General features: G+C 47.2%; 2 protein-coding genes across 29 annotated transcripts in view; one reads left to right on the top strand and one right to left on the bottom strand.

Moving 5' to 3' along the window:
- BUD13 (BUD13 spliceosome associated protein) overlaps positions 1-27,844 on the top strand; it is a 101,117-nt gene that overhangs the window by 37,785 nt on the left and 35,488 nt on the right. The gene's annotated exons all lie outside the window — the stretch shown is intronic.
- On the bottom strand, positions 155-14,963 carry LOC144311309 (uncharacterized). Of its 27 annotated transcripts, none has more exons than XR_013376882.1 (10): positions 14,800-14,957; positions 5,288-5,360; positions 4,751-4,880; positions 4,154-4,364; positions 3,376-3,589; positions 1,679-1,848; positions 1,488-1,530; positions 1,189-1,399; positions 688-840; positions 155-563 (listed from the first exon to the last, which is right to left on the bottom strand). XR_013376882.1 is itself a non-coding variant. In XM_077893628.1 (9 exons), the coding sequence occupies exons 1-9, from the start codon at positions 14,847-14,849 to the stop codon at positions 487-489; spliced, it is 1,005 nt and encodes a 334-aa protein (XP_077749754.1). In that variant the 5' UTR covers positions 14,850-14,957; the 3' UTR covers positions 155-486. The 27 variants fall into 27 exon arrangements, 4 of the variants coding, with proteins under 4 accessions (XP_077749754.1, XP_077749753.1, XP_077749757.1 ...); XR_013376883.1 differs by having other exon boundaries at positions 4,751-4,826; XR_013376884.1 differs by lacking the exons at positions 3,376-3,589; positions 4,751-4,880 and adding exons at positions 3,590-3,702; positions 3,845-3,889.

Here is a 27,844-nt window from a genome sequence, read left to right as displayed (position 1 = left end):
CTCATGAATAAATAAATAAAATCTTAAAAAAAAAAAAAAAAGAATGTAAAGGGGAAAAAAGCAGTGAGGAGACACCGTAGCTCAAATAGAATGTAATTAATTGATGGTACTGACCTGAGAAAAGTCTTTTTTTTTTTTTTTTTTTTTTTTGAGAAAAGTCTTGATGCTTTGCCATTCATTCATTAATTAGAGGGAAACACTTGGACTTCTTTTTTCCCTCAGGTGTCTTGTAACACCACCGACCTTCTAGGACACACAGTGCATCATCGTTCCTTTCTAAGTAGCTTACTCACCCTTGTTCATTTAGTTTCAAAGAGCTGGATTAGGGTTTGCACGTGACTGGGAAATCCCAGTGGGAAAGCTGAATCTACACTGTGAAGTAGTTATTGTGGGACCTTAGTTTTAAGTTTGAGTTGGTTCAGAGATGTGTGTCCTGAACTGTGCATTTTTGCATAGGTTATTTGGGCAATTTCTTTCCTCCAATGATTACCATATTTGGGAATTTTGAATCTTGTTGTTGCCATAAATTCTTCTAGAGCTGGCTTTCAGGTAGCTGGACTGGCCTGTAAAAATAGGCAGAGATATAACGGGACCAGGCTGGAGCGGAGTTTCGTCTTCCCCATGACGTTGTTTTTTTTTTTTTTTTTCCTATTTGCAAACAGGGAAGACTCAGTCTTTCCTTTGTACCTGAATGTTTTCCTTTGCTCTGTAGAGAAATTGTGTTTGGCTCCCATTTGATGCTGTTGACCTTGGGCTTACACAGGTTCAACCTTTCAGAAAACAAGGGCATGTAGGAGATCCTGGGGGTAGTTTGATTCTCAGTCGGTGCCTGTGAACACCCTTTCCAGGGGACAGAGAGCAGTCAGCTGAAAAAGGAGTAAATCTTTCCCTCCCTGCATATTCTACTCAGCACCTGCTGTCAGCTAAGGAGTTACAAGGAGTCACATACAAATGCAATGTCTGGTGCTTAGTAAGCAAGGTTTGTTTTCTTTTTCTTTTGGCAGAGGAGAAAACATTTGTGCAGAGAGGTTAACTTGCTCAGAATTACTCTAAGTTGGAAAAGATCCAGGATTTCAACATCAGACTCCTTTCCCAGCGGTCACCCCACCCCCACCCTCAGCCCCATTGCAAGGTGAGAGGTGAAGGGGGGAATCCAGGGGACCGTCCCCTGCCCACAACAGAACTTACCGGCAGCTTCTCATGGCTTCTGTGATAAGGGTCTCCACAGCCTACCCTGGGCTGAGTTCGGCCGTCCTGGAAGAAGCGCTTGCTGGCAATTTCAGTTTGTAACTTGGCTTTGAAGACTCTGAGTGTGCTAGAGGGGCACTTACCCTTGACCCGTTTTACCTGGGCTTTAGGAGGAGGTAGGTAAGGCATCTGGGAAGAGAGGAATGCATATCTGGGAAAATAATAATAATAATGATTCTAATTGCTATCTTTTGTTAAGTACTTACTGCGTGTCAAGCATATGTTAAGTGCATACATACCTCACTTCTGTGGTCAGGGACAGATATCAGAGTCCGTAAGTGGCTGCAGATTCAGGAAAGTAAAATTTTTGGATTTCCCAAGAATAGTAGGGTTGAGGTGATCTGGCAGGCTAAACTTTCCCCCTTGTTCCCTGTCTACCCTTGCTCCCTTCCTTGGGTTGAGGGAGTGGTAAGACCCTCATGCTGATTACCTCTTGACAGAGAGCTTGGGCACTTTACCCTGGTCACTGTGTCTCCATCAAACTTGGCAGTGCTTTTCCTACCCAGGATGGTCATCTCCTGCCTCAGCCATCTCGGCTTCTGATGCTGATGCATAGTGGGCTGCCAGCCAGTGTCTTTCTGCACAGCCTGGATATATTTGCTGCATAGGGTAAAAACATTTCTACAAGTCGGAATCTATACCTATGAACCAATCCAGGCATACCAAATAGAGGGGGGCACCTTGCCATCTACATGTTGTTGTTGTTGTTTTTTTTTTTTTTTTTTTTTTTTTTGCTTTTCATTTGTGTGTCTGCCTAAACTATACAGCGTATTTTCAGGTAATTTCAAATACAAATTTATTTCTTCCCTGAAAATAAAATTTTGCTTTATCTGTTTCTTTTCATACTCCCCAGTTACCATGCTAAGAGCCAGCAGAGAGGGTCCAACACCTGCAGTCAAAGGATAGGGCAATGGAGAGCATCTCTAGAGGGTTCTAGAGTAGGCAGCTAGAGGGGTTTCAGCTATGGCTGAGAGAATGTGCTCTTAGGAAATGAACTTGGAAGTGTGTGTGTTGGGGTAGGGGGTGAAGAGCTGTTGTATTTGCTAGGCTGGCACCCCTGCTCCCTTCCCAGTGAAGGCTGTCCTTTTCTCCACCACTTTGAAATAGGACTCCATTTCTGTAACATTTGTATGGCACTGCGTGCGCGCATATTCCTGGCTTTGCACTGGAGCCTTCTAACCTTTCAGGGATGAGTCAGAGGGAGCTAGAGGGCCATCCTGAGCCCCCAGAGCAAGCAGGCTTTAATAGGTGAGAAGCCAGGACAAGGCTGGGCAAGTAGTGTGCCTGATTCTCTGTGGTTTCTTGAGGACTGGAAAAGCCTGGCTACTCTACCTCTTGGCTTACAATTAGAGCTCACATCTCCCAGAGATGTGGAGGTGGGGAGACTGACCCCCAGTTATGAACAGCGTGCAGTTTGGCCTGGCCCAGATACGTGAAGTGAGGGAAATAAATCTGAACTAGTTGGAGATCCAAGATTCTGAAACAATTAGTCCTTTGCTTTGTTGCCTTCTATAGCTATGTCTCTGAATTGGACAGAAGACTGAGTTCTGAATTATTACAGATCTTCCTTGACTTATGATGAGGTTACATCTCCTTAAAGCTATTGTAAGTTGAAAACATTAGAAGTGGAATTGGATTTGATGCACCTTACCTACTCAACGTCATAGCTTAACTTAGCCTACCTCAAATGTGCTCAGCACACTTATTATTAGCCTACAGATGGGCAGCATCATCTGACACAAAGCCTATTTTATAATAAAGTGTTGGATAGCTTGTGTAGCTTATTGAATAGTATTGAAAGTGAAAACCAGAATGTTTGCATGCATGCAGAAAGGTGGTCAAAGCCTTGGTTGTTGACCCTCCTGACTGCAGGGCTGACTGAGAGCTGTGGTTCGCTGCCACTGCTCAGCATCACCAGAGAGTATTGTACTGTGTATTGCTAGCCCAGGAAAATATCCAGATTCAAGACTGGAAGTACGGTTTCTACTGAATGCATATCACTTTTTCACTATCATCAAGTTGAAAAATTGTAAGTCAGACCATCATAAGTTGGAAACTCTCTGTACCTTTCTCTAGCCCCTTCCTCCACAGCAACCCTGCAGCTTGCCAAGAGTTCTGGTTACTCACTTAATCCCCTGATTGTTTTTGTTTGGGTCAGTTCTGAGGACTTGATTCCACCCTGAGGCCTGGAAGTTCCTCTGGTATTGGCTGATATACTCCATGTAGCCTGGACGCACTACTGGTGCTATTTTTCTGCCCTGAATGTGAACTGGGAGCATTGATTGGCCAAGAAGAGGGTTCTGGAAGGAAATCTGATGAGTAGTGATCATGTGGTAGTCACCTGAGGGGAGTGAGAAAGTATGCAGAGGGCCTCCTCTGTGTGGGACAGTCTTGAGAGTAGAGGTGGGGATCTGGACCCCTGCCTTGGCTCCTGCACAGTTGGCTCTATTTAAACTTTTCATAATGGGAATAATAGACACAAATGTAAGGGCGTCACCTCTTCCACCACTCTGAGCTTCAGGGTTGTTTCCCCAAGACCAGAACTAAAGAACTTAGTGTGGAATCCAGATTATCCTCCTACCCCTTTTTTGATTACCTGAGCTTTGAAAGCCTGAACGACAGGGCTGCCCACTGGTCCAGCCTACACAGGAAGGAGGGGAGGCTAGGATGGGGTTATTGGTATGGCACTCTCTCAGAGTGGTCCCAGCTGACCTTGTAGCCAAATACTGCCTGAAGTGCTCATGAAGAGACTGCACTGGGGCCCTTGCTGCTTATTGTCTTCTCCTGGGCTGGGGTTCCCACCCCTGGGATCTGCCTGGGGGATGGGAGTGCCCCTGGGTAGGATGAAGTGGGTGGGTTGGGAACAGAGGGTTTTATACCCTTCTGCTGCCAGGCTAAGACTCACCTGAATGGGAGGACTTCTTCCCATGGTAAGTCACAGGCTCTATTCTCCAGGGCTTGTAACAATCTCCATAGGTTGCACTGAAGGGAGACCACTGAGGCTTGTAGGACTGGCTGAAGTAGCCTGTGGGCTGTGTCTGGAGTGGAACCTTGGAAAGGGGCTCCAGGTGGTATATAATATCTCCTGGGGCTATTTCCTCCTGGGCTTCAGACTCCTGCAAAGCAACCCCTCTGCTGCTGCTTCCCCAAAGTGGGAAGTTAACATTTGCCTTTTTGTTTAGAGGGGTCCTTCTTATCTCCCCATCATGAATAGGGGAAGTGGGGGGGTGGTCAGTCTCCTAGAGTGAGAGGTCATCAAAGACTAGGCAGGTGCTATTTTCTAGCAAGTTACTTCACTTCTCTGAGCCAGTTTCCTTATTTGTAAACTCACTTTCTGGTTTATTGAGAGGATCTGAAATAAAGTAGCATAGTGTCTGGCATGTAGGAGGTGCTTTATAAATAGTATCTTCTCTTAAGCTGTTAACATTAAGATACTTCAGAGTGTTTCTGCTCTGTCAATGGCTTGAGTCCCTTTTGGCTCCCCTCTCCCTCCCTACCTTACCTGAATATCAGGATGGCTGTTCTCTGGCTGGGTTTGGAGAGCCAGTGTGTCTTGCTGAGTGGGATTGAGGGCTGTGCTATTTGAAGAAGGGTGGTCAAATGGGCAGAGTCGTCCGTGCCCTGGAGAGAGGCTATCCAGAGCAGGGGGAGGAGGAGTGATCTGCTTATTCCAGTGAGGCGTACCCATTTACCTTCTGCCAATCTAGCCTTCTACCCTTACGCGTTACCCCCACTCTCCCCTGAGGGCAGAGCTGGGGTGCTGCCTATGGCCATGGTGTTCAGACAGTACCTAAATTGAGTTTGAGTCCTGAGCAGTAGGAATTGGGCAGGAAGTCTAGGGTTGGGAGGATGCTTTCTCTGCATAAGGGCATGTGGCATTTCAAAAGCAGTTATTTTGGAGTTTGTGAAAAAAAGAAAAAAAAAAGCAGTTATTTTTAATGAGCATTTCAGGTTTGCTTGTTTGTTTATTTAGGCTTTAAAACTAATGCTGGTTGTGAGAGGGGTGGCTTACAATGACATTGATTAGTATTGGACTTACCAGTTGACCAGCTGAACTCTGGAAAGGGGTCTCCCGCCCCCAGGGCTTGGTGCTGTTGCTGTGTCTATGTTTCCTAAGAGGCAGAAGAAAAATAAGCATGAGAGGGTTGGACCTGAGTCAGAGGTTTGCTCCCCTGCTACTTTAAAAGTTGCAGGAGTGTATCCCTTGGGACCTCTGGAAGCCCCTCCACAGGGGGTTGCCAGTAGCTGACACTCTTTCAGGGAGAGGGGGGAGGAGGGCTGGCTCCTGCACAGGCCACACTGGGACTCAGCATTTTAGCTCAAAGGGTGGGTGGGAGATTGGGAGAGAAGGAACTGCTGCCCTTTGGGAAGCAGTTTTCGGTTGGTGAAGAAAAAGCGTTTTTGACTGGCAGCAGGGTAGGGTGTGTGGTGTCCTGCAGGATGGACAAAAGACCTACCAAAGGGCCATTTTACCTACAGTTGATGTTGAGGGGCTGCAGTGGTAGTGGGGAGCAGGTAAAAATAACTCTATGGGGAGGCCTGTCCTTGAACCGTTGAGGTCTGAGCATGCACTGAGCCAGAGCAGTACCCAGGACAGGAAGTGTCCTGTGTCTTCTTCCTGTCAACCTATATTAGAAGAACAGAAGCAGACAGCAGGAGCTTTGGGGACAGGTAGAAGGGGAGTGAGAAGGGGGATGCTGAGTAGGGGGTAACCAGAGGACACTTAGCCATAATCGCAGAACCCACAGAGATGGCTGAAGGTGGGCACTGTATCCTCTGGCTTTCTGGGTTGTGATCACAGTAGCCTCCTTGCTCAGCCCTACCTTCTGTTCCCAGCTCCTGAATGAGTGCTTGTACTTTGGCAGATTGGCATTGGTTCTGAGCTTTAGTGTCTTAGGCTGCCCTGGTCTTCCTTATTGAATATGAAAGCCATCCTACTGGCTTTGAGAGAGGAGGTGGAAGCCACTGTTACCCTAACAACAGACTCCTAGGACTAGTAGCTGGAGGGGGGCAGGGTGGGTGATTGTGTGATTGGTCAGGCCTCAAGGTTGTTGGATCTTATCTCTGCCACCAGCCTCAAGTCCAACTCTGGATCCTCACTGTGTGTGGGAGATGTGTGTGTACATGTGTATGTGCATATGTGCCCATGCCCTGGCCCTTCAGCAAATGTTTTCTATCCTCATCTCCACTCCCCATGCGAGACACACACACACACCCGTTGTCCTGAGACAGAAAGTTGACCTGCACCTTATCAGCTGTATAGATTTGGCCAGTAGCTGACACTCTTTCAGACCTTGGAATCACAAAATAGGAATCTCAGAAGTGGAGGATTCCATAAAGGACTTCTATTCGTGACTTTCCCCACACCAATTAATTTAGAAGTATTTTCCATCATTTTACTAGCAGTTCAGCTGCTATCCCAACCTTTGGTCCTATGGAAATACACTGCTAATTATATGAATCCTAGAATCAAAGTTAGGGTCTTAAGGAGATCTGATTCTCCCATCTACTCCCTGCTGGAATACCCTGGCAAATCAAAGTGCATTCTCACCCACATTTGAATACTTTCCAACCTGTCACCACCTCCTCGATATGTAGTTCATTCTTGGGCAACTCTAGCTATTGGCTGTTATGGTCCCCTGGGCTTCACCATTTGCCTGAATGATCCATCTTGGGGCTTATGAAAACAAACTAATAACCCCTTTTCTATCTGACAACATTTTAGATGTGTTGGTATAAATTTTTCCTTCTCTTCTGGAATCACAAGATTAAGGTCATAGGAGGAGAGTTTTGTATTGAAACTTGTGCTAGATAGGAAGCAATTTTTGCCTAAAAGGTAGTAGGAAATTAATCTTTATACATAGGGGGTCTAATTGTGTCTGTAGACATTTCACATAGGGCCTCTTCCCTCTCCTCCATCCCCAACCCAGCAGCAGAACCAAGTATGACAAGCCAGCTAGAGGCTGACACAAGAGGAGGAAGTGGGAGGAAAAGAATGAAGGACTATAAGAGAGGGCTGAGGTCTTCAGTGCAGAGGGCCTGGATGTATGTTCACAGTGAACCTTTGAGGGTGGATTCAAGGTGGGTCCTAGAGTCATACATAAACTCTGAGACAGACTGAATGGACAAGAGGAACTGTTCTTGAGCCCTGCCGTCCTGCAGGTGCTGTGTGTTGGGGAGTATCACATGAACCTGAAAGGCAGGAACTGAGGGACAATCTCTGGGATTCATGATGCTTAAGTAGCTGATAGTAAGATATTTCCCCCCTTAATTGTGGCACATCCTTTATGAGCAGGAAGTAATGTCACAGTTATATTGACATTATAAGAAAGCTGCTGGACCCATTCTTTTGTTTTCTAGTTTGTTCCACCATGACTTTGAGTCATGTACTACCTCCTCTATAGCCATTCCAGTTTGTCCCCTTTAAAGTATAGCACGTGGCTTGGGTCTAAAGGCCCAGGGCATTCTGATCAGAGTACAATAGGACTGTTACTTCCCTGAGTCTAGATACTGTATTGTAATCAATATATTTAAGGTGGGATTAGCTCCCATGGTGACCACATCCCATCATTGCTTCCCACTGAGAAAACTATTGTCAGATGTTTCCACTGCTCCTTTACATGTATTACTAGAGGAGATGGAACCACATTACCCCTGTTACCTACTTGTGCAGTTGGCATTTCTTCCAGTGTAGTTACCTTCAGCATCTAGAAATCCCACTTTCTTGCTCTTTGACACTTTCTCAACACGTAAGGTAATGGGATGGTGGGCCTTGTCCTGGTTTTTCTTGGTGCAGGAGAGGACAAAGCTAGAATGGGTGTTTTCTAGGCTCATTCCTTCTCTTAAGGTTCAGATTAGCTCAACCAACATGGTCTCATGCTAGTTCCCCATCTTAGTTACTAATTGGAAAGTCTTTCAACGTGGACTTTAGAGAAACTTTTGCAAAGACAAAGTCAAGCAACCACTCCAAGTGCTGGAAGACCTCTAGGGTATATGGCAGGGGCTAGAGAGGCCCTGTTTGCTCAATTCCGCTTAGGAACTTATAATGCAAACTCATGCTACTGCTTTAAGTAGTGAACGTACCAATTTGGCCTTTCTCTGAGTTTTCATGGCACTTTGTGCTCAACACTCATCATACTGTTTTGTGGCTTGTGAGGTCCTGTGGCCAGGACTCTTAGTCAATTTCTTATTCTTATTTATATTCTTATTTTCTTAGACCTTTTACTCACTTTCAAATCTCCAGCTCCTGGCCCAAGATACTATACCTCAGAACTAATAGCTGTCATTTATTTAGTGCCACTATGAGCTAATATTAATATAGCACTCTCTATATATTAATTTCATAAAAACTCAAATCTGATGCCAGTATTTCCATTAGTAGACAAGGAGACTGAGGCTGAAGACCACAGACCTACCAAAGCCTATGCTCTTTGTCCAAATGTATGAATGAATGAATGAATCTTGAGATGGTTACTCTGGGTTAGTAGGCCAAAGTTGGTTCATTACCTTCAGGATGCTCCCCCCAGCATTTTAGTGGAAGTCTCTGATTAGCAGGGCTAATAATTGATGGTCAAATATGCAACATTAGATAAATTAATTAGCACATAGACCTCCTGTCAGATATTCATGGAGTGACAGGGAGTTTGTAGCTTTCAAACAGGATACAGGATAGGGAACAGGATAGGGAAAGCATAATTATCACAGTATTGATGGGGGGAGACTGAAGATAGGAATGTATCTAGAGTCACGTGGGAGGCAATTGAGGAGGCGGCCTTTATTTACAGGATGTGTCCAGTCTCCTCAGCATCTCTTCAAGGTCTTTTGTGACCTGACCTATTGACCCCTTCCCTGGACTCGCTGGACTTCTCACTTCTCTGATCAAACAACACTGATTCAGATCTTTTTTTTTTTTTTAATATTTTTTTCTTTATTTATTTATGACAGTCACACACAGAGAGAGAGAGAGGCAGAGACATAGGCAGAGGGAGAAGCAGGCTCCATGCACCGGGAGCCCGACGTGGGATTCGATCCCGGGTCTCCAGGATCGCGCCCGGGGCCAAAGGCAGGCGCCAAACCGCTGCGCCACCCAGGGATCCCGATTCAGATCTCTTTGCTTTTCCAAGATGCTTCTGCTGTTCTGCACCCTGCCCCCCCCCCCCCCCCAACGGCAGAACCTTACTTATCTTTTAGGGCCCAGCTCAAGTATTTCCTCTGTGGAGTTTTCCCTGGCTTCCTTGCTACAGGCAGAGTGGCTGAATTAAATGCTTCCTATTTATGTAACATTTGTAAATATTTATGCACTCAACATAGGATCATCTAAATCTATAAACAAATATTAACAGACCTGAAGGCAGAAATAGACAGCAATATAATAATAGAGGGGGACTTTACTACCCCACTTACACCAACGGGTAGATCATCCAGACAGAAAATCAATAAGGAAACATTGGCCTTAAATGACACATTAGATCAGATGGACTTAATAGATATGTACAGAACATCCCATCTCAAAGCAACAGAATACACACTTTTCTTAAGGGCATGTGGAACATTCCCCAGGATAAGTGATATAGTAGGCTACAAAACAAGTCTTAATAAATTTGAGAAGATTGATATATCAAGGATCTTTTCTGACCACTATGGTATGAAACTAGAAATTAACTACAAGAAGAAAACTGCAAAAAGCACAAATATGTCGACACTGAACAACAGGCTATATTGCACAGCCATGGGTCAACAAAGAAGTCAAAGGAGGAATAAAAACATACATGAGTCAGGGGATCCCTGGGTGGCACAGCGGTTTGGCGCCTGCCTTTGGCCCAGGGCGCGATCCTGGAGACCCGGGATCGAGTCCCACGTCGGGCTCCCGGTGCATGGAGCCTGCTTCTCCCTCTGCCTGTGTCTCTGCCTCTCTCTCTCTCTGTGACTATCATAAATAAATAAATTCAAAAAAAAAAAAACATACATGAGTCAAATGTAAATGGAAATACAACATCCCAAAATTTAAGGGATGCAGCAAAAACAGTTCTAAGAGGAAAGCTCATAGTGGCACATGCAAGAAATAAGAAAAATCTCAAATTAGACTACACTTCAAGGAACAAGAAAAAGAATGAATGAAGCCCAAAGTTATTAGAAGGAAGGAAGTTACAGACCAGAGTGGTAATAAATGAAATAGAGGGGCAGCCCCGGTGACGCAGCGGTTTAGCGCCGCCTGCAGCCCAGGGCGTGATCTGGAGACCCTGGATCGAGTTCCACATCGGGCTCTCTGCATGGAGCCTGCTTCTCCCTCTGCCTGTGTCTCTGCCTCTCTCTCTCTCTCTGCATCTCTATGAATAAATAAATAAAATCTTAAAAAAAAAATAAATGAAATAGAGACTAAAAAGATAATATAAAAGATCAGCAAAACTAAAAGAGCTAAAAGAGCTCTTTTTAATAAAAGAGCTCTTTTAATAAAAGAGCTAGTTCTTTGAAACAAAACTGATAAACTTTTAGCTAAGCTTACCAAGAATAAAAGAGAGAGGGCTCAAATAAAATCAGAAATGAAAGAGGAGACAGTACAACTGATACTACAAATACAAAGCATAGTAAGAGTCTACTCTGAACAGTTACACACTAACAAATTGGACAACATAGAAAAAAATGGTTAAGTTCCTAGAAACATACAAACTTCAGAGACTAAACAGAAAAATATGAATTGATTGAAGAGAAGGGAACCTCTCCAATGTCATTTTACAAGGCTGGTACTGCTCTGATACCAAAACTGATAAGGACACACCAAGGAAAGAAGCTCTGGTGAACATAGATGAAAACATCCTCAACAAAATGTTACCAAGCTGAATTCAACAATACATTTTAAAAAAATTACACACTATGATCAGTGGGATTTATTCCATCATTATAAGGATGGTTTGACATCCACAGATCAACATGGTATACCACATTAACAAAATGAAGGATAAAGATCATATGATCATCTTAATAAATACAGAAAAAAGCATTTGACAAAATTCAGCATTGATTCATGATTAAAAACTCTCAACAAGGTGGGTATAGATGCAATGTACCTCAACATAATAAAGGCCTCATATGACAAGCCCACAACCAACATTATATGCAATGGTTAAGAGCTAAAAGCTTTTCCTCTTGAGATGAACGAGACCAGGAGATTCACTCTTGCCATTTTTATTAAACTAGTATTGGAAGTTCTAGCTAGAGGAGTTAAGGAAGAAAAGGAAATAAAAGGCATCCAAATTAGGAAGAAGTAAAACTGTCACTATTTGAGGATGACATGATTTTATAAAACCCAAAAGACTCCATCAAAACACTATTAGAATAAAAAAACACTATTAGAATAAACAAATGTAGTCAAGTCACAGGATACAAAACCTGTATATAAAATTCTGTTGCATTTCCAAACACTAGCAGCAAACTAACAGAAAGAGATGTTAAGAAAACAATCCTGGGGTGCCTGGGTGGCTCAGTTGGTTAGCATCTTCAGCTCAGGTCATGATCCCAGGGTCCTGGGATTGAACCCCACATCAGGCTGCCTGCTCAGTGGGGAGTCTGCTTCTCCCTCTCCCTCTGCCTCTCTCCCTGGCTTGTGTTCTCTCTTGCTCACTCTCTCTTGCTCAAATGAATAAATAAAATCTTTTTAAAAATCCCATTTATAGTTGCATCAGAGAGAATAAAACACCTAGGAATAAATTTAGGAATAAATTCACCAAGGAGATGAAAGACCTATACACTGAAAATTATAAGACATTGATGAAAGAAATTGAAGAAGACACAAATAAATGGCAAGATATTCTGTGCTCATGGATTGGAAGAATTCATATTGTCATAATGCTTATGGTATTCCAAACAATCTATAGATTCAGAGCAATGCCTATTGAAGTTCCAATGGCATTTTTCACAGAAACAGAACAACTATCTTGAAATTTATGTGGAACCAGAAAAGACTCCGAATTGCCAAAGCAATCTTCACACTCCACGACGTCAAACTATATCACAAAGCTATAGTAATCAAGACAGTATGGAATCAGCATAAAAAGAGACATATAGATCAATGGAACAGAATAGAGAGCTCAGAAATAAACTCACATATATATGGCCAATTGATTTCCAACAAGGAGGCAAAAATATGCAATGGGGAAAAGATAGACTTTTCAACAACTGGTGTTGGGAAAACTGGACAGCAACATGCAAAAGATACTAGGATACTCTTATGCCATTCACCAAAATTAACTCAAAAGGGATTAAAGACTTCAGTGTAAGACCTTAAATCATAAGTCTCTTGAAGAAAACACACATAAGCTCCTTGACATCGGTCTTGGTGATGATTTTGTTATCTGACTCCAAAAGCAAAGGCAACAAAATAAAAAATAAACAAGTGGGACTACATCAAACTAAAAAGCTTCTGCACAGCAAAGGAAACCATCAATAAAATGAAAAGGCCACCTACCGAATGGGAGCAGATATTTGCAAATTATGTATCTCATAAAGGGTTGATATTCAAAATATATAAAGAAGTCATGCAACTCAACAGCAAAAAAAAAAAAAAAAAAGAAAAAAATCCAATTAAAAAATGGGCAGAGGATCTGAATAGACATTTTTCCAAAGAAGATATACAGGTGGCCAGCAGACTCATAAAAAAAAAGCTCAATATCACTAATCATCAGGGAAATGCAAATCAAAACCACAATGAGATATCACCTCACATCTGTTAGAATGGCTATGGAGTGGGGACTATTGCTGCCGAGTCCCCCAAATGCACAACTATCAGTTCCTGATGTAGTTAGTAGGCATTTATTTGTATATTACTCTGCCGCTAATTTACATTAACTTCTTTGAGTGATAGCGAAAGGGATAACAGCTCAGGTATCCTGGGGCTGACTTTCTGATTTCTCTTCCTCATCTCTTTGGTTGGGGATGGGAGGGCTTGTGAAATGTCTTTATTGATTTTGCAATTCAGTCTAGGGAGTTAGCTGGGGGAAAGCAGGTGAAGAGCAGGGTAAGGAGGAGAGAGGGGCTTTGCAATCTAGGTGGGCCTTTGGGAAAGGCAGAGAGCATACTCCAGGGCAGTACCAGGCAACCAGCTGGATGGGACTGCCCTACTGCAATGTGGATGGGCTGATGCACACTGCTCCATGGTGCCATTTGCAGGACACATGTAATAAGGTAGCATTTTATTCCCTCAGGCTTGTATGTTTTTGCTGAGCTGGCTCTTCTACCTTCTTTTTTCTGTTCCATCTGTCAGGCAATCCCCCGCTTTGGGAAAGATCTGCATCCCCTCTCCCCAAGCTGGATTTTGAGATGCCAGGGCTCTGGCCCAGGGCAGGGGCTCTGACTTTTGCTCCTGGTGCTGACTTGAAAGGGAGTAGCTTCTTCTCTGGTTGGGGACTGAGAGGAGGTTGCCTGTCTCTATGCCCAGAGCTTCTTCACTTCCCCCCCTTCCCAGACTTTCTCGGACCCTACACTTGCCTGTGATTAGAGAGACCATTTAATTTATTGTACAAACTGGGACATTTCTGAGTGTGCCTGTGTGAGCATACCTGTGCTATTAATAATTATGTTGGGACAACAGGTGTAAACCAGGACTGTCCCAGGTAAACTGGAATTCATGGTGAGCGTAGTTCTGAGGGCCGGCTGGCCTTGCTTTCATCCCTAGGGAAGGTGTGGAAGGCGGAGGCAGCCAGCAGAGGCTGCTGTGGCACCAACTATGTGTGAAGGTCTTGCTGCCTTGGAGAAACTCTCTTCCGCCCTCCCTGTTGAGGGACTGTGGGAGGACAAGGCTGGGGAGCAGAGGCTGGATGCAGTGGGTAAAGGTGGCTGTGGTAAAGGTGTTGTCCCCTGCTGACAATGTGGCCGACATGAGATCTGGGCTCACTTGGGTCTGATTTACAAAGTGATGAGAAGACTGTGTGCTCCTTCCAGTGGAGCTGGGGACAAAGCCCAAAGCCCTGGGGGGGGGCCTGGTTTCTCCAAAGCTCCCTGTAATTCCTGGATTATAGACTGTGAGTCTCCTGAATTCTGGCAGTTTTTGTCCTGCCCCTTCCTTCAGACAATGATGGGCAAGTGGGTTTGTGGTATTGCCAGCTCCCGAGGCTGCTGTCTGCCTAGATAGATTGGCAAGAGGGCTCATAGGTCAGCCCAGGGACACCCTGTATCAGAGGGGACGGTGGGAATGCCTAGGATCTTCGTTGCCTGACTTGCAGGTGGAGAATACAGACCAGCCATGGAGTCCCATGAAAAAGAAGGGCTTTCCTGGAAACTTCTAACCCTCTCTCCTCATCTAGTTCTTAACTCAGGCAGCAAAACCCCATTTCTTCCTCACCTAGGGGGCTTCCCTCTCTTGAGTTTGAAGTGCAGAGTTGGGAGACCTTATTCCTTGTGGGAGGAAGGGTTTTCTGTAGAAGGATGGGGTCCTTCCTCTCCTCTGGCCTGGGGAAAGCCTTGATTGCTGAGAGGAGTCTGATCCCCCCTCCCCAGCCACAATGTCCTGGCTACCGGCTCATACCAGCTCCCATGTCCCCATCTTCTCTCCCTACTCACCTTAAGGGAAAGGCAATGTCTAACTTTGCAGACCACGTGTTGGTGATCATACACCAGCTCCTTACTCTTTGTCCTCAGTGATGGTAAAAGGGGAGGTGTTCTAATCAGGCTGTGGGGAGGGCTGCCCTGCCTGAGCAGAGAATTCTGGAGCAGCAATGGGTATCCAGGGCAGCCACAGGGATTACCATGGCAACAGGAAAGGCAGGCCTAGTTGTGGGGAGATGGGGCTGGAACAGGATTCCTGGGATGGTCAGAGGGGGGCTTGCCCTGACAGAGGCCAGCGAGGCCCCCTGCCTGTTGTCGCTTGTTGGCTTGAAGCCCACACTCTCTGGCACACTTGTGTGAAGTGCCCAGCCCTGGCAGAGGGCCTGCTGGTGTGTGGACAGCCTGTGGCTATAGAGGGGGGAGGGGAGCACAACTCAACTGCGGACATTTGTTTTCTCAGTCTGTCCAAAGAATGGCAATGGGTTTTGGACTGTTCCAGCCGCTTCTCTACCTGGGGGACCCTGAGCCATCAAAGCTAACCTAGACTAGTAACCAGGGATCAATTACTGGCCTATAATGTGCTCTCTAACTTCTTGCAAAAAGCAGCCTGTTTGGACAAAAAATGAAAGTGCTTTTCTTGATCTCCGGCACTGCTGAGCTGGGCTGATGCCCCCCTCCCCAGCTGCCTTTGCCCACTCCTCTCTCATTGCTTCCCTCTACTCCTTAGGCAAAGCTGGGTTAACCCCTCAGGTGCCAGGTTTGGGGCGTCCCCCTCCCAGCTTCGTTCTCAGGAGTGAGGAGCAGGCCAAGTCCAGTGCCTGCCAACCGCCTCCCCGCCCTCCCTCTGGTTGCCAAATCTGACTTTGATTAGCGTGTGAGGGGGGAAGAAAGCAGGAAAATAGAATATTAAAATCTTAATTCAATTTAAAACACTGTCATTCACAGGCATGCCAAACAGTGAGATGACTAATTATTATGCAAATGAGGCAGATAGAAAAGTGATTAATAATTGCACAAATTAAAAATTATTGTAAACATCCTGTGACGAGCGATAAGTCCGATGGAGAGGCGAGGGCGGTGGGCCGGGGAGGCCGCGGCGGAGCCGGCTCCTGCATCCTTATTTCCTCATTAGGGGGATTTAATTAGTGCCTGATGATGGGGCTCAGTGCTGCCAGGGGTGGAGGAGTGGATGGCCGTCGCTGGGGCTGGCCATGCTGATGCTCAGTCCCTCTCCTCCTCCTCCTCCTCCTCCTCCTCCTCCTCATTGCCCCATTGCCAGGCTGGAGCTGGCTGAGCAGGAGGAGGGGTGGGGGAAGAGAGGCAGGCTGGCCACCCTGAAGAGCCTGGTACAGTGCAAAGCTTCTCTGCTGCTTTCTATTGGCTTCTACCAGCTGCTACCTCAGATCTGGGCGAGGGGAAATGGTGCGGGGGTGGGGGGAGGTCCCCAGGTGGGGGACTGGTGTGAGTATCCTGGTTCAGCATGCACATGCCTCAGGTCCAGTGAAGGGATGCATGGAGCATAACTGCAGTGCTGAGAGTGAGGAGTGGATCATGTTACCTGGGGCCTCTTGGTTACTCTGGGTTTAAGTTTTCCTGACTCTGGGGGCACAGAGGAACCAAGTCAGTGCCCCGAGCTGAATGACTTGCCTTCTCCATGTCTAAACTGTATGCAAGCTTCCTCCAGACAGGAAATGTATAGGAACTGCTTTGGCTTGGGCTGACTTCATTGCTCTAGGCTAGGGGGAGAAAGGTCTGAGCGCCTCTGTCCCAGCAGTACCACTCGTGTTTTCCAGAGCAGACAGCCATCCTGGGTCCCATCCATTGAAGTAGGGCAGCAACTGATGTATTCCCCTTAACAAAACCTACCTGCTAGCTAGAGCACAGCGGCTTCCCGCCAGGCCCTGAGCCCACAGAAGGTATAGATGGGGCTGGAGCCAGGCCTAAGGCCAGGTGGCTGATCTGTCCCACTGCTGTCCCCTTGTCACCATGGGCCTTAGGGAGAAGGCCTTCATGTGGGGGCAAGACCACAGATCAAGTCAGAGGTCAAGGCCTGCTCAAGAGCTCTTGCCATTCAAAGGAGCAGGGGCTGCTGGAAATGTGGAAGGCTTCTGGGGAGGGCTAAGGTGGGGAGCTGGCTTTTGAAGAATGAGGTGGGCTCAGAAAAGCGGGTAGGAGGTGGGGAATGGGGCAGTACTTTATCTAAGCCTTTATGTATTCCCCCTGGAGGAGCCCAGATTTCCTAACAGTGATTGCCACTCAGGGCTAAGAAGCTGAGGTTTTCACAGATCAGCGGTCCAGCCTGAGTATTCCCAAATTTTTCTTCCTGAGACTGGGACACAGTCATATGCTGGGCAGCTTTGCTGTTGATGAGGGCCCTGCTTAGCCCTCCAGGTCTTACTGCCTGAGCCCTGAGAGGGCCCTTTCTGCCTGGCCTCCCCTGTGTCTCTGGTGTCCCTTTACCTTGGGGGTAGATGTAAAGCCTGAGGCCTGAGTTTGTGGGGACTGATGCCAGGCAGGGGGCTGCTCCCCTCTTTGGGGATGATTTTCCAAACCAGGCTGCACATTCCCCTGAGGCTGCCACCATACCTGGGAAGCACAAATTGGTGGTTGCGGCTCAAAGGGTCAGTTGCTTACTCCCTCTTCTGGGACAGTGTTGTCTTGCTCTGGCTCGCCTGAGGCAGACTGCACCCTACCACCCATGCTCCTCTTCAAGAGAAGGGTAGCCTAGTACTTACTGGAACCTATGAGTGCTAGTTATCCCAAAGGTCCCCAGTTGGCATTACATCCTCTAAAATCCCAGTGCACCCTAGGAATGCCCACACATGTGCTTTTGCTCGCTGTTACACTCCAGAGTTTTCCAGTAACTTACTGGTATGTCCCCAGCAACTCTCATTGCTTTCTTATCATCCCACAGTATCTTTCTGATAGAATCCCTGTAAGGCCCCAGCACTCATGGAATCCCAGGAACTCTAGTAACTGCTGGTGAGCTCCTAGTAGTGCTTGGGTTTCTCTGAATATCAGAGTGGACTTGTAATGTGTGCTCAGGCATACTTGGTGGTCCCCCAAGAGTGTTCCAGCACATGGTATCAAAATCCCAGTGTTCTGCAGGATTTTCAGTAGTGTCCATCAGTTCCCAAAGTGGCCCTCCTCCCCACCAGTGTCTGCTAGGAATGGTGCCTGGAAAGGGATCTGCTGTCCCACCACTCCCTGAGTCCTGCCACTGGAAGGGAGAGAGGCTCTTTGCCCTTGGCTTCTGCAAGTTACCTGGGCTTCCCTCCACTGGGAAGTGGTGGGAAGAGAAAGGGAGTGGAAATTAACATTTGTTGAGTGCCAACTCTGTCTTAGGCATTTTATTTAGAGAAGCGAAGTGATTTTTCCCAGTCATTAAGTGGCAGGAAATAATTTGAAGGCAGCTCTGTTGGGTGCGGCTACACCGCTGCCTGTCCTGAGCCTGCAGAGAACCAGAGAAGGCAAATCCCAGGGGCCCCGGGATGCATAGGTTGCCGAGAATGGGGGGAGCTCCTTCCTTCTCTCTGTGTGTGTTTTAACCTTGGCAGGAAAGAAAGGAAAGGGGTTACACTGGTTAAGCTTTCTTTAGAATGAAGCTCTGGTTCCTGGGAGTGTCGTGGCTCCCAGGTGGTGGCAGGTGTCAGATCCACCCCCTCTAGTTTTACACTCCTATTCAGATATCAGGTTCTATATCCATGGCTCACTAGAACCACAGATTTTCCAGATGAACCCAGTTCCAGGGACAGCCTAAGATTATAGGCTCACCCCTGGCCCTTCCCTCAGCCCTGGTCATCACCCAAACTTCAGGATCCAGGTTGTGCATCAGCCTTCCCTGCCCCCCTCCCCTCTGCTAGCTGTAGACATGCTGCCCATGTCAGCCGCCCATCTGCTTCTCTTCCCCTGGCTGCCTTCCCTGGCACGGGAGATACTTGCAAGGTGACTTTGAACAGTGCAGACTCAGCTGGAGGGGGGATGGGAGCAGCCCCACAGGTGGGGAAATGAGAACTAGACCAGGTCTTTCCCACCCCTGCCCTAGCTGTGTCCCTCCACTCCTGGGAGCATGGATGGGAGGGCAGAAAAGGCAGGGAGCCAGAGACTGAGGGGACTGGTTGAGGGAGTCTGTGCTGCTGGGTTGGCTTCATCCCATCAAGGACTCTGACCCCTGCTCCCACATAGGGGTGCAGAAGAGAGATGAATGACTCTGGTCCTGTGTTGGGCAACAGCCTCCCCAGAGTAGAGAGAGGCAAGTTTTAATACATCTTGGCTTCCTAACCATCTCCTCCCTACCCCACCGTTACTTCAGTGGAATCTTTGGAAAACAATGCAGTAGAAGGTTTAGGATTTAGAGACAGACTGCCTAGGTTCATCTCCCTCTTCATGTATAATAGCTGTATAACTTTGGACATACTACTTAGGGTCTCTGAACCCCAATTTCTCCATTCATAAAATGTGGCTAATATTGTTACTTACCTGTCATGTAGTAAATGCTCAATTGAAAAAATTAATGGTATATGGCCTTTTCTATATGTACGTTATACTTCATATAATCATACTGATATACATATGTGGGTATGTACGGGTTTTGTATGTACTCTGTCCTTCCCTTCTTTGCTCTTTCTTGTTGCTTCCGGAAGTTTGGGTGGGAGGTGAGAGGTCTGCTCCCGAACACTCTGGCTACTCAGGGGGCTGAATTCTGCTCAGGAAAGTCAGGTACAGAGGGGAGAGGGCTTAGTCTAGAGAGCTGGAGGAAAGGAAGGTGGCCCAGAAGGGTGGTCTGGGATGTGGCCTGCTGTCTCAGGGCAGCAGAAGCTTGAAGCAAGTGGGAGGGTACCTTCCTGCTTGAGCTCACCCCTCCATCCTGTTATTGCCTCTACCTTGCTCTCTATATCAGAATCTCAGCAGTGCCTCTGCCAGCATCTTGGCCAGGGAGTATAAGCCACTGACACTTGCTGCTTGCCTCTGGGGGAGACCTTTTGGAGGGGTAGAGGGACTTTCAGCTCTTGGATTAGCTCCTCCTACTGATTTACTCTCAACAGTGAACAATTTGGTGAGAATGGGAGGCTGATATAATGGTTGGGTCCCCCAGAGTCTGTGGTCTGCGGCTCCTTCTGTGGGGTGTCAGGGATGAGATGGCCTCTGGTGAGTTTTCTGCAGGAGATGACCTCTCTGATAAGAACCTCAGGGTATGGGCTTTTCACCTGAGGATCTAGTGAGTAGGTGTTGGCATTGGCATGGCCAGCCTGAGGGAGGGAGACTTTGCCTTCTGTGTCCTTTCCATGGCCCTCCACCTCTTGGCAGGGGCTGGTGGAGGTGGGAGGAAGAAGGGAGATGATCCCTGACATAGTGGTATCTCTGGTGGCAGTGAATTTGGGACTAATAACCAATACTGCTGACATATGCTAGCCATGCTTAATTGCAGAATAACTAAGGACAATTTGAGATAAAAATCAGTAAAAATATTGACTTGAGGCCTCAGGTTTGTGCCTCCTTCTTGCACACCCCAGTGTAAAATAAGTCTCTCTGCATCTTTATGGCTGTAGCTGAGCATTTCTCAGCATCTCTGAGGCATCAGTGGGGAAAGCAGCCCACTTTCATTTGGCCTGGTTTCCCCTAGCAGATATCCCAGTGAAAACAGGTGGCAGTGCATGGAGGTATACTGAGAGCAAGGAAGGCCAATGGTCTGCACACCCTGTGTAGGGGACAGGGCCCTGCTTACCCCTAACCTTGTTGTCATCTGCCCCTCCCCACCCCCAGTGACAGTGAGGAGATTGGGCAGCTGGAATATTTATGAGCCTCTTTTCTCTCTTTTTCTTTTCAATTACAATGAAACCTCAGGTAATTAACTGCTAATAACCTTGTTAATTTAAAATGGATCTTCTCCCTTCTGCCCATCACAGGGAAGACTTAAGTCACAAAGTATCAACAGGTTTGAGGAAAGGGGGCATGGGGCGTGCAGAAGAGAGGGAAAGAGAGCTCTGGCTGTTTGGTTACACCTGTTATGGGCAGAGCTCCAGAACTGTAGGAAAAGCTCCTCACTGGTAGAGAGTTCTCTGGTGGGCCCCACAGCCATGGGAATCCAGAGGCACTGCAATTCCTTCAGCCCCACATTCCCAGACAATACGCCATGTTACATAGTGTTACTTAACTTAGGAAGAGAGCTCTGTGGGCTCTGACCCAACACACTAGGCCTTTACTGTGGCCTGACCTTCAGCCTAAGGTACTGTTGCTTATCCTTGGGCTTGTGATCCTGGAAACCCAACTTCTCCCATCTTCACTCTTTCCCAATCTCAAGGATTTGGGATAAATTCAGGAAGAAAATAAGCTTATTCTGGATGGTTTAGACATTTGTCTAGAGTTGGTGCATCCAATTGACAAACTTTTAAAGTGCAGCTGAGGTCTTAGTAATACAGAGATGAAGAAAAATATGGTCTTTGTCCTCAAGGAGCTTATTGTTTCATGGCCAGAATCTGTCAGGTAAACAGATAATTACAACACAAATTATGCAGAGCACAGAGAAGAAAATACCTCACCTGGTAGGGTATGGGAGTCAGGCAAGGTTTTACAGAGGAGGGGATATTTGAAATGGGCATTGATAGATTAAGGAGGAGTGCTCTAGGCAGGTAACACAGAGAGTGGGAAGGCCATGCAGAGGGAACAACATGGAAGTGTGAGAAGCCATGGCTGCTGGGGAAATGCAGGGACAAGCAGGTGACTGGAGCAGAGCCAAATCTTGAGGAGTTGGTAGGATTTCTTCTGAGGGTGACCTTTCTGGCCCAGGACAGCTGAGGGCTGTACCCCACAGCTGGATGCCTAGGAAGTCTATGGCCTTGTGACATTAGCCACAAGGGGGATAAGTGGAGATTTAAGGATAAATAGGGCCTCAGATTTGGATTCTCTAAGTGGCTTCTCCCTGTCCCACACTGCTTTGAGGCCATTTTGGAGACTTTGAGCTTTGAGTCTGGATGTGTATAGAACACCTGCTCCCTCCCCGGGGAAGCCTCTATTCAGAAGCTGGCAGTCTATTTCCAGAAAGCATCTCACTGCTGCTCTGGGATGGGTCCCTTAGCTCAGCCTGGAGATGCCCACCTTCCTTCCCCAAACTTCAGCTGCTGAAAGAAGCCTGGGTAGAGGTGGCTGGTGTGGTTCTTGGTGGGCTACAGCTGAGGGGCACCATCCCTGTCCAGGAGGGCTATGATTACTTCCGGGGAGCCCACGTCTAAGATTTGGGGGCTAAACCATCCTGGAGCCATCAGCCTTCTCTCCTAATAGATCTTGTCACCACCCCCAGATCCTTGGCTTCTGCCTGTGGGCAGAATCCTTAGTTTCAAAGTTGAGTCTCAATTGTCTGAGCCTCCCTTCTCCTGTTCCCTTCCTGCTGTTTCAGTGTTGTTGTTGTTTTTTTTCCCAAGACAAACAGCCACAAAGCTCCATCTCTTAATGAAACTGTTTGATAATGATTAATTATGCAGCCATCTCATTTGCATGCACAGGCTGTGGCTACCCAGCTTCTCTCCCACCCTCTTCTGCATGCCTCAGGCAAAACAGAGACCTGGTAATTCCAGTGACTACCCACTCTCAGGCAGCCCTCCCAGTCACTTCTAGAGCTGGCAGCAGGGGCTAGCCTATGCAGTCACATTTGGGACCACTGGACAGGGGCATGTGTCATGAACTCTCCACCCAACCTAAGAAGACAGGGTGCTTGGGCCTTACCTAGTGTCTCTCCTTTACTTATCTACAAGCCATGAGCCCCTCTGCCTCCAGTTGCCTCTTCTGAAAAGTGAGACTCACCCAAATACCACCCCAGTGGGCAATGTCTGTCTCTCTATCTCTGGCGCTGGTTCCAGTGATGGTGCTACTGAAGTAGGTTTTTGAGTGATTGGTTGCATCAAGTGGTCTCTTGGGATCTCTTTAAGATGTTACTCCAAGATTCTATGGGATCCTTAATTTTACCAGGGTTCTGGTTCCACCTGCTGTAACAAAACACCCTCTCACCTCTAATGCAGCACCCACTGTGTGTATCCCCTTCCCTGGGGAGCACCCATGTCCTCATCCAGGAGACCCCCAGGGTCTTGAGGAGCCTCACACTGGAAGGCTCTGTTTTGGAAGGGGGCAAGGATGATGTCTGCTGGAGGCTTGCATAATAAGCCCCTGGTGGCACAGGAAGCAATGTCTTATGTTGAGGCCAGGGCCAGGGGGAGGGGGCCAAAAGTCTGTGGTGATGAGGAGACTTCAGTGCCAAAGCCCTATGTCCCTGGAATTCATGGAGGTGTCACGCCAGGGAGGAAGAATCTTGTCAAGTGGTCTTTGAAAGGGCAAAATTCACATGGAGTTATAAAGCATTGAACCTGAGCTGTCTGTCAGGGAGAAATGGGACTTCCAAGCAGTGAATCTCAAATCTTCTGGGGGCAGAAAATTCTCCAGCTCTAGATCCTTTCCAATTAAACGTGCATATGTTCCTACAGACCCAAAAGTGTACTGACTGTCTTCTTAGGGCTTCTGGGCCTGAGCTGAAGGATCAGGTCTGGTCTGGGAGTTTTAGAAAACCAGAATGGAAGAGGGCATGACAAGTAGGGTGGGAGCCAGATGGCTTCCCCAGGGACTAGGTGGGAAGTCTGACAGTGGCCTCCTGGGAAGGGACAGAGCTCACTGTGGGAAGTTTTATCTGGAGAGTAGGAAATGACCCTTGAACTAGAGAGCAAGCAGGCTCTGAAGTGAAGCCCAGGAGCTTCAGGAGAAAGGGTGCTGCTTGACCTCTGGGCAGAGGGAGAGACAGAGCCCTCATGAAGGAGGAATGCCAGATCCTTAGGATGGTGGGTGAGATCTGAAGTGGAGAAGTGAGGCTGAAGTGGGAAGAGAAGACCTCCAGATTAGGATGTGGAAGGGCTGGAAAGGAATGTGTTTTGATGCTGGAGCTTGGGGTTTCCAGGGGAGCAAGAGGGCAAGGAGTATTGGTAGGGCCAGGGGACTCCGACAAGGCCAGGACTTCACCTCATCAGTGATTTCACCTTCAGAGACCCGTGTTTGGTTGGTGTTGCCTGGGTGATAGGCTTGGAGAGGTTAGGATTCAGGTTCATTGAGATTGAGAGAAGGAGGGAGGGCATGGCAGTGGGGATGGTGGCTGCCTGGGGGGGTAGCCAGAGCAGATGCTTGCAGGAGGGAAGGAACTGGGATTTTATTTATTTTATTTTATTTTATTTTATTTTATTTTATTTTATTTTATTTTATTTTATTTTTTTAATTTAATTTAATAATTTTAGGATTTTATTTATTTATTCATGAGAGACACACAGAGAGAGGCAGAGACATAGGTAGCGGGAGAAGCAGGCTTCCTGTGAGGAGCCCGGTGCAGGACTTGATTCCAGGACCCCGGGATCATGACCTGAGCTGAAGGCAGATGTTCAACCACTGAGCCACCCGGGCGCCCCAGGAGCTGGGATTCTGTGTGATTCCAAGTCCTGCTCAGTGCACTTTACACCATTGACTCTTAGTTCCTCTGTGGGAGCTCGTGCTCTGGATGCCACTCTCTGCCTTTCCCCTCCCTACCAGTTTTCTCAGTCAGGTTTTTCCAGAATGATAATCAGAGAAGGCCTCCCTGTCTCTCTTCCATGGTCACTGGCTTTGGGGGATCCTGCTCTTTGTGGAGCCAAGTTGGCAATAGCTAGGTTTCTGAAAAACTGCCAGAGGAAGGATTAGAATCAGAGCTTCAGAAGGGTGACCTTTCTTGGCTGAACCTGTTCAAGAAACCTGTGAAGAGAAAGCAGTTTGGGGTGTTGGGAAGCATGCTGGCTGGGGAGGCCAGTGAACTGGGGGCTTGGTGCTGATCTGCTGATCTTGCTGCTCTCTGCTGAGAGCAGTCAGATTGGTCTTGATTAAGTCACTTTTTCCCCCTTCTATTCCTCAGTTTCTCAATCCATAAAATGGATAATTCATCATCCACCCATCCACCCATTTGTGTGCCTGTCTGTTCATTATTCCATCCATCTATCTATCTGTCTGTCTGTTCCATCCAGCAACTATTTATTGGATGCCAACTCCATGCTGGATGCTATATATAGCACTGAGGATGCACAACAGTGATGAGGCTGACATGGTCTCTTCTCTTGTGGATCTCAGAGTGGACCAAAGAACAAAGACATACAAAAATACTAATACCTGTCTCCCAGGGTTGTTTGGAGACTAAAGTAATGAGACACTGTGGGAAAGGACTGTGTGCTACAAGGAGGCCCAGTTCAAGGAGGAATTAGAGAGGCCTTCAGCATGCCCAGCCTAATGACTCAATGTTTAATTTCCAAACCTCTCCATTCCTTCCCTTTTATCCACCTCCATCAACCCCCAGAGCTGGTCCTTCCTCCTTTTGCCCCCCTGCTGCCACCACCTTCTGTGCTTTCCCTGCAGGAGGAAAAGGAAGCCTCTGATAGGGATGGGGCTGGGACAGCTGAGCCCATGGCTGCTAATTAGCAGCACTGAACCTTGGCCAAGCTGGAGAGGCAGATAAGGGGAAGTGCCGGGGTGGGGCAGACCATGGATGGTCCTGCTGGGGGTGTCATAGATTCTCTAGGGACAGGTCCTGAGGTAACCCCTCTCCCATGCCACCCCTTGACCTGTGTGCAGGCATTGTCACCCATGACTGCACAGTGAAGAGACTTGAGTGATGGTAGAAAAAGCAGATGGTCCACAAGGGAGGACCCTTCCAGCTGGGCCTTCTCTAGATTCAGAGGACGGAGCTTGATCACTCTTAGTATTCTTGTTTCTGGACTTCTGCTTGGACCATCCCCTCTGCAGGAAATGCTCTGCCTGCCTCACCACATGTCATCTGTCCTTCCAGACCAGAGTAGACATCTTCTCCTCCACCTGATCTGGCCTCCTCATAGCTGGAAGCAGTACCCTCTTCTTCTTGAACACGCATAGCCCTTGGGTCATCCCTGTCTGATGATGTGTGCACTCTCCTTTGAATCACATGTGTCTCTACTCCCAGCATTCTCCCCACCCAGGATGAAGTCCTGTCTTCATCCTTCACACCTCACACATTGTCTGACATTGAGTGAGTGTGCAACAAAGTTTACCAAAAGGTCCCAGAATGTCTCTGGCTGTCCCAGTGGGCTCAAGGACCATTTCTGAAGGTACAGTTTTACAAATGAAGAAATTGGGGATCAGAGAGGCCAAAGAGTTTTTGCTCAAAGCCAAACAGCCACTAAGAAGTGTCTCTACTTCAAAGTCAGGTCTGTTTTAGAGCAGTTTATTATATTGAGGGACTTCTGGAGACACCAGGTTCAAATAGCTAAATAATAAATGATAGAAATAATCAAAGCAAACCAAAGTATGTCCTGACCATCCTTCTGATCAATTTACTGGGAAAACCATAGATGTACTGAGTGTGGGGGCTAACGGAAAGCCACTGTGGTTAGGGGCTAGACATTCTGGAACTGTGTCCAAGCTGATCTGACTGGGTTTCCATGAGATCTTTGGGCCTCTGGGGAGTTCCTTCCATAGAGAAATTGCTGCTGGCTTTACACCCATAGCACTACGGCTGTGAGAACACCTTGATTTGCAGTGCAAAAGGTCAGAAGTGGGCTGGCGGAGTTGCCAGTATGTTCTGATGTCACAGATGGGCTTTCTGATATTCTGAAACTGCTCCTTTTTACTGGTCAGGTTGCTAAGAGCCTACATTAGCACCTCACCACTGTGGTTAACAACGGAACTTTCTTCTTTGTAAGTCCTGAGAGATTGATGTGGTCAAACTGGCCTTTGACATTTCCTGGAGGCTCAGTATATTTGACTCGGTAATTCCTGAGACTTTCAGAAAAAATTTTGCAGTGCGAGTGGAGGACTGACATTATGTTTATTTTGCTGGCTCTTGCAGATGCCTGCTTTCTTCATCTGCATAGCACCACTTGCCCCTCTTTCTTGGTTACCATATCCCTATTTCCTTTAGTGCATAGGCTATTTCCCTGTTCTATTGGGGCAGCAGGACAGTACTGACACCTGGTCCTTAGGATTAATCCCATGACTCAGGCCACAGCGATTGAGTCCTGCCCTGCATTTCACAGGTGAATGGAGAGGGAGCATGAAGATCTTTTCCTCCGAGATCCTAAGTGAGGATAATATAAGCCCAGAGCAGCCTTTGGCCCTGCCAACCCAGAGCTCATTCCTCCTATGACCCTAACCCAGGGAGGAAGCTCAAATTTAGAAAAAGGAGAAAAGCGTGGTGCTGAGATATGGAGAATGGGAGAGAGACCTGACCGTGCCATCTGACTTTCTGGTTTTACTCTTGCTCTTCCAGTTCCATGAGCCACCACATCTCCATTTTTGCAGTATCACTTTAAATCCCTCCCTTGCAACAGAAAGAATCCTGAGTATGTACCACGTAAGGTCCTTGTATGCATGTGCACAAGCACACACACACACACACACACACACACACACACACATACATATGTATGTAAAACCACAAACAAAATAGGAAGGACAACTTCAGAGTTAAATTGAGTCCATTTAGCTTTATGAAAAACTGTGTTACAATTCTTTTTACAGGATCTAGTAAGGATCTAGTAAGAGGCAGCACCTGATTATGTACTTGTGTCTGGTAACTGTAGATGTAGCCATCCTTTTCTAGAGAATAGGTTCTGAGGGGCAGAGGGCTCAAGACAAAATGGGGATGGCTGGGACCCCAGAGGCAAACTCAGCTTAATGCTTCATTTCAGGAGGGCCACCCCTGCCTTAGTGGTTACACTGGAGGGTGTGTGTGTGTGAGATCCAAGATTCCCGTGCCCAGGCCCAGCACCCCTGCTACCACCCCAGTGTTTGGCTCCTTCCAGCGGTCAGACCTCTGGGTCCCTGGGAAGCCCCCTCTCTGGACAGTGGGAACAGGGAACCAGCAGCAAGTTCCTCAGGCTTGGTCTGGTGTGATCCATGGGGGCTTTATCTTGCCATTAATGGTTTTCTAAATTGGTGGCAGTGGAGCAAAAAACCCAATTTGCGCCTGGAGCACGCATGATTACTATTGTAATAACCTCAGCTAATAAGAATATGATGTGGGGCTAGGCCGGGAGAG

Source organism: Canis aureus, chromosome 3 (genome assembly GCF_053574225.1).
Source record: "Canis aureus isolate CA01 chromosome 3, VMU_Caureus_v.1.0, whole genome shotgun sequence".
Classification (NCBI taxonomy): Eukaryota; Metazoa; Chordata; class Mammalia; order Carnivora; family Canidae; genus Canis; species Canis aureus.
The sequence above is the reverse complement of the archived record's forward strand: the minus strand, read 5'-3'. Positions and strand labels throughout refer to the sequence as shown.

Coding starts and splice junctions, on each gene's coding strand:
- LOC144311309 (XM_077893627.1), bottom strand. CDS start 14,849: ATGATCACCAACACGTGGTCTGCAAAGTTAGACATTGCCTTTCCCTTA. Junction 4,365..5,287: donor AGAGTTCAGCTGGTCAACTG/GTAAGTCCAATA, acceptor GTTGCTTTGCAG/GAGTCTGAAGCCCAGGAGGA. Junction 564..687: donor GAGCAAAGGAAAACATTCAG/GTACAAAGGAAA, acceptor CTATTTTTACAG/GCCAGTCCAGCTACCTGAAA.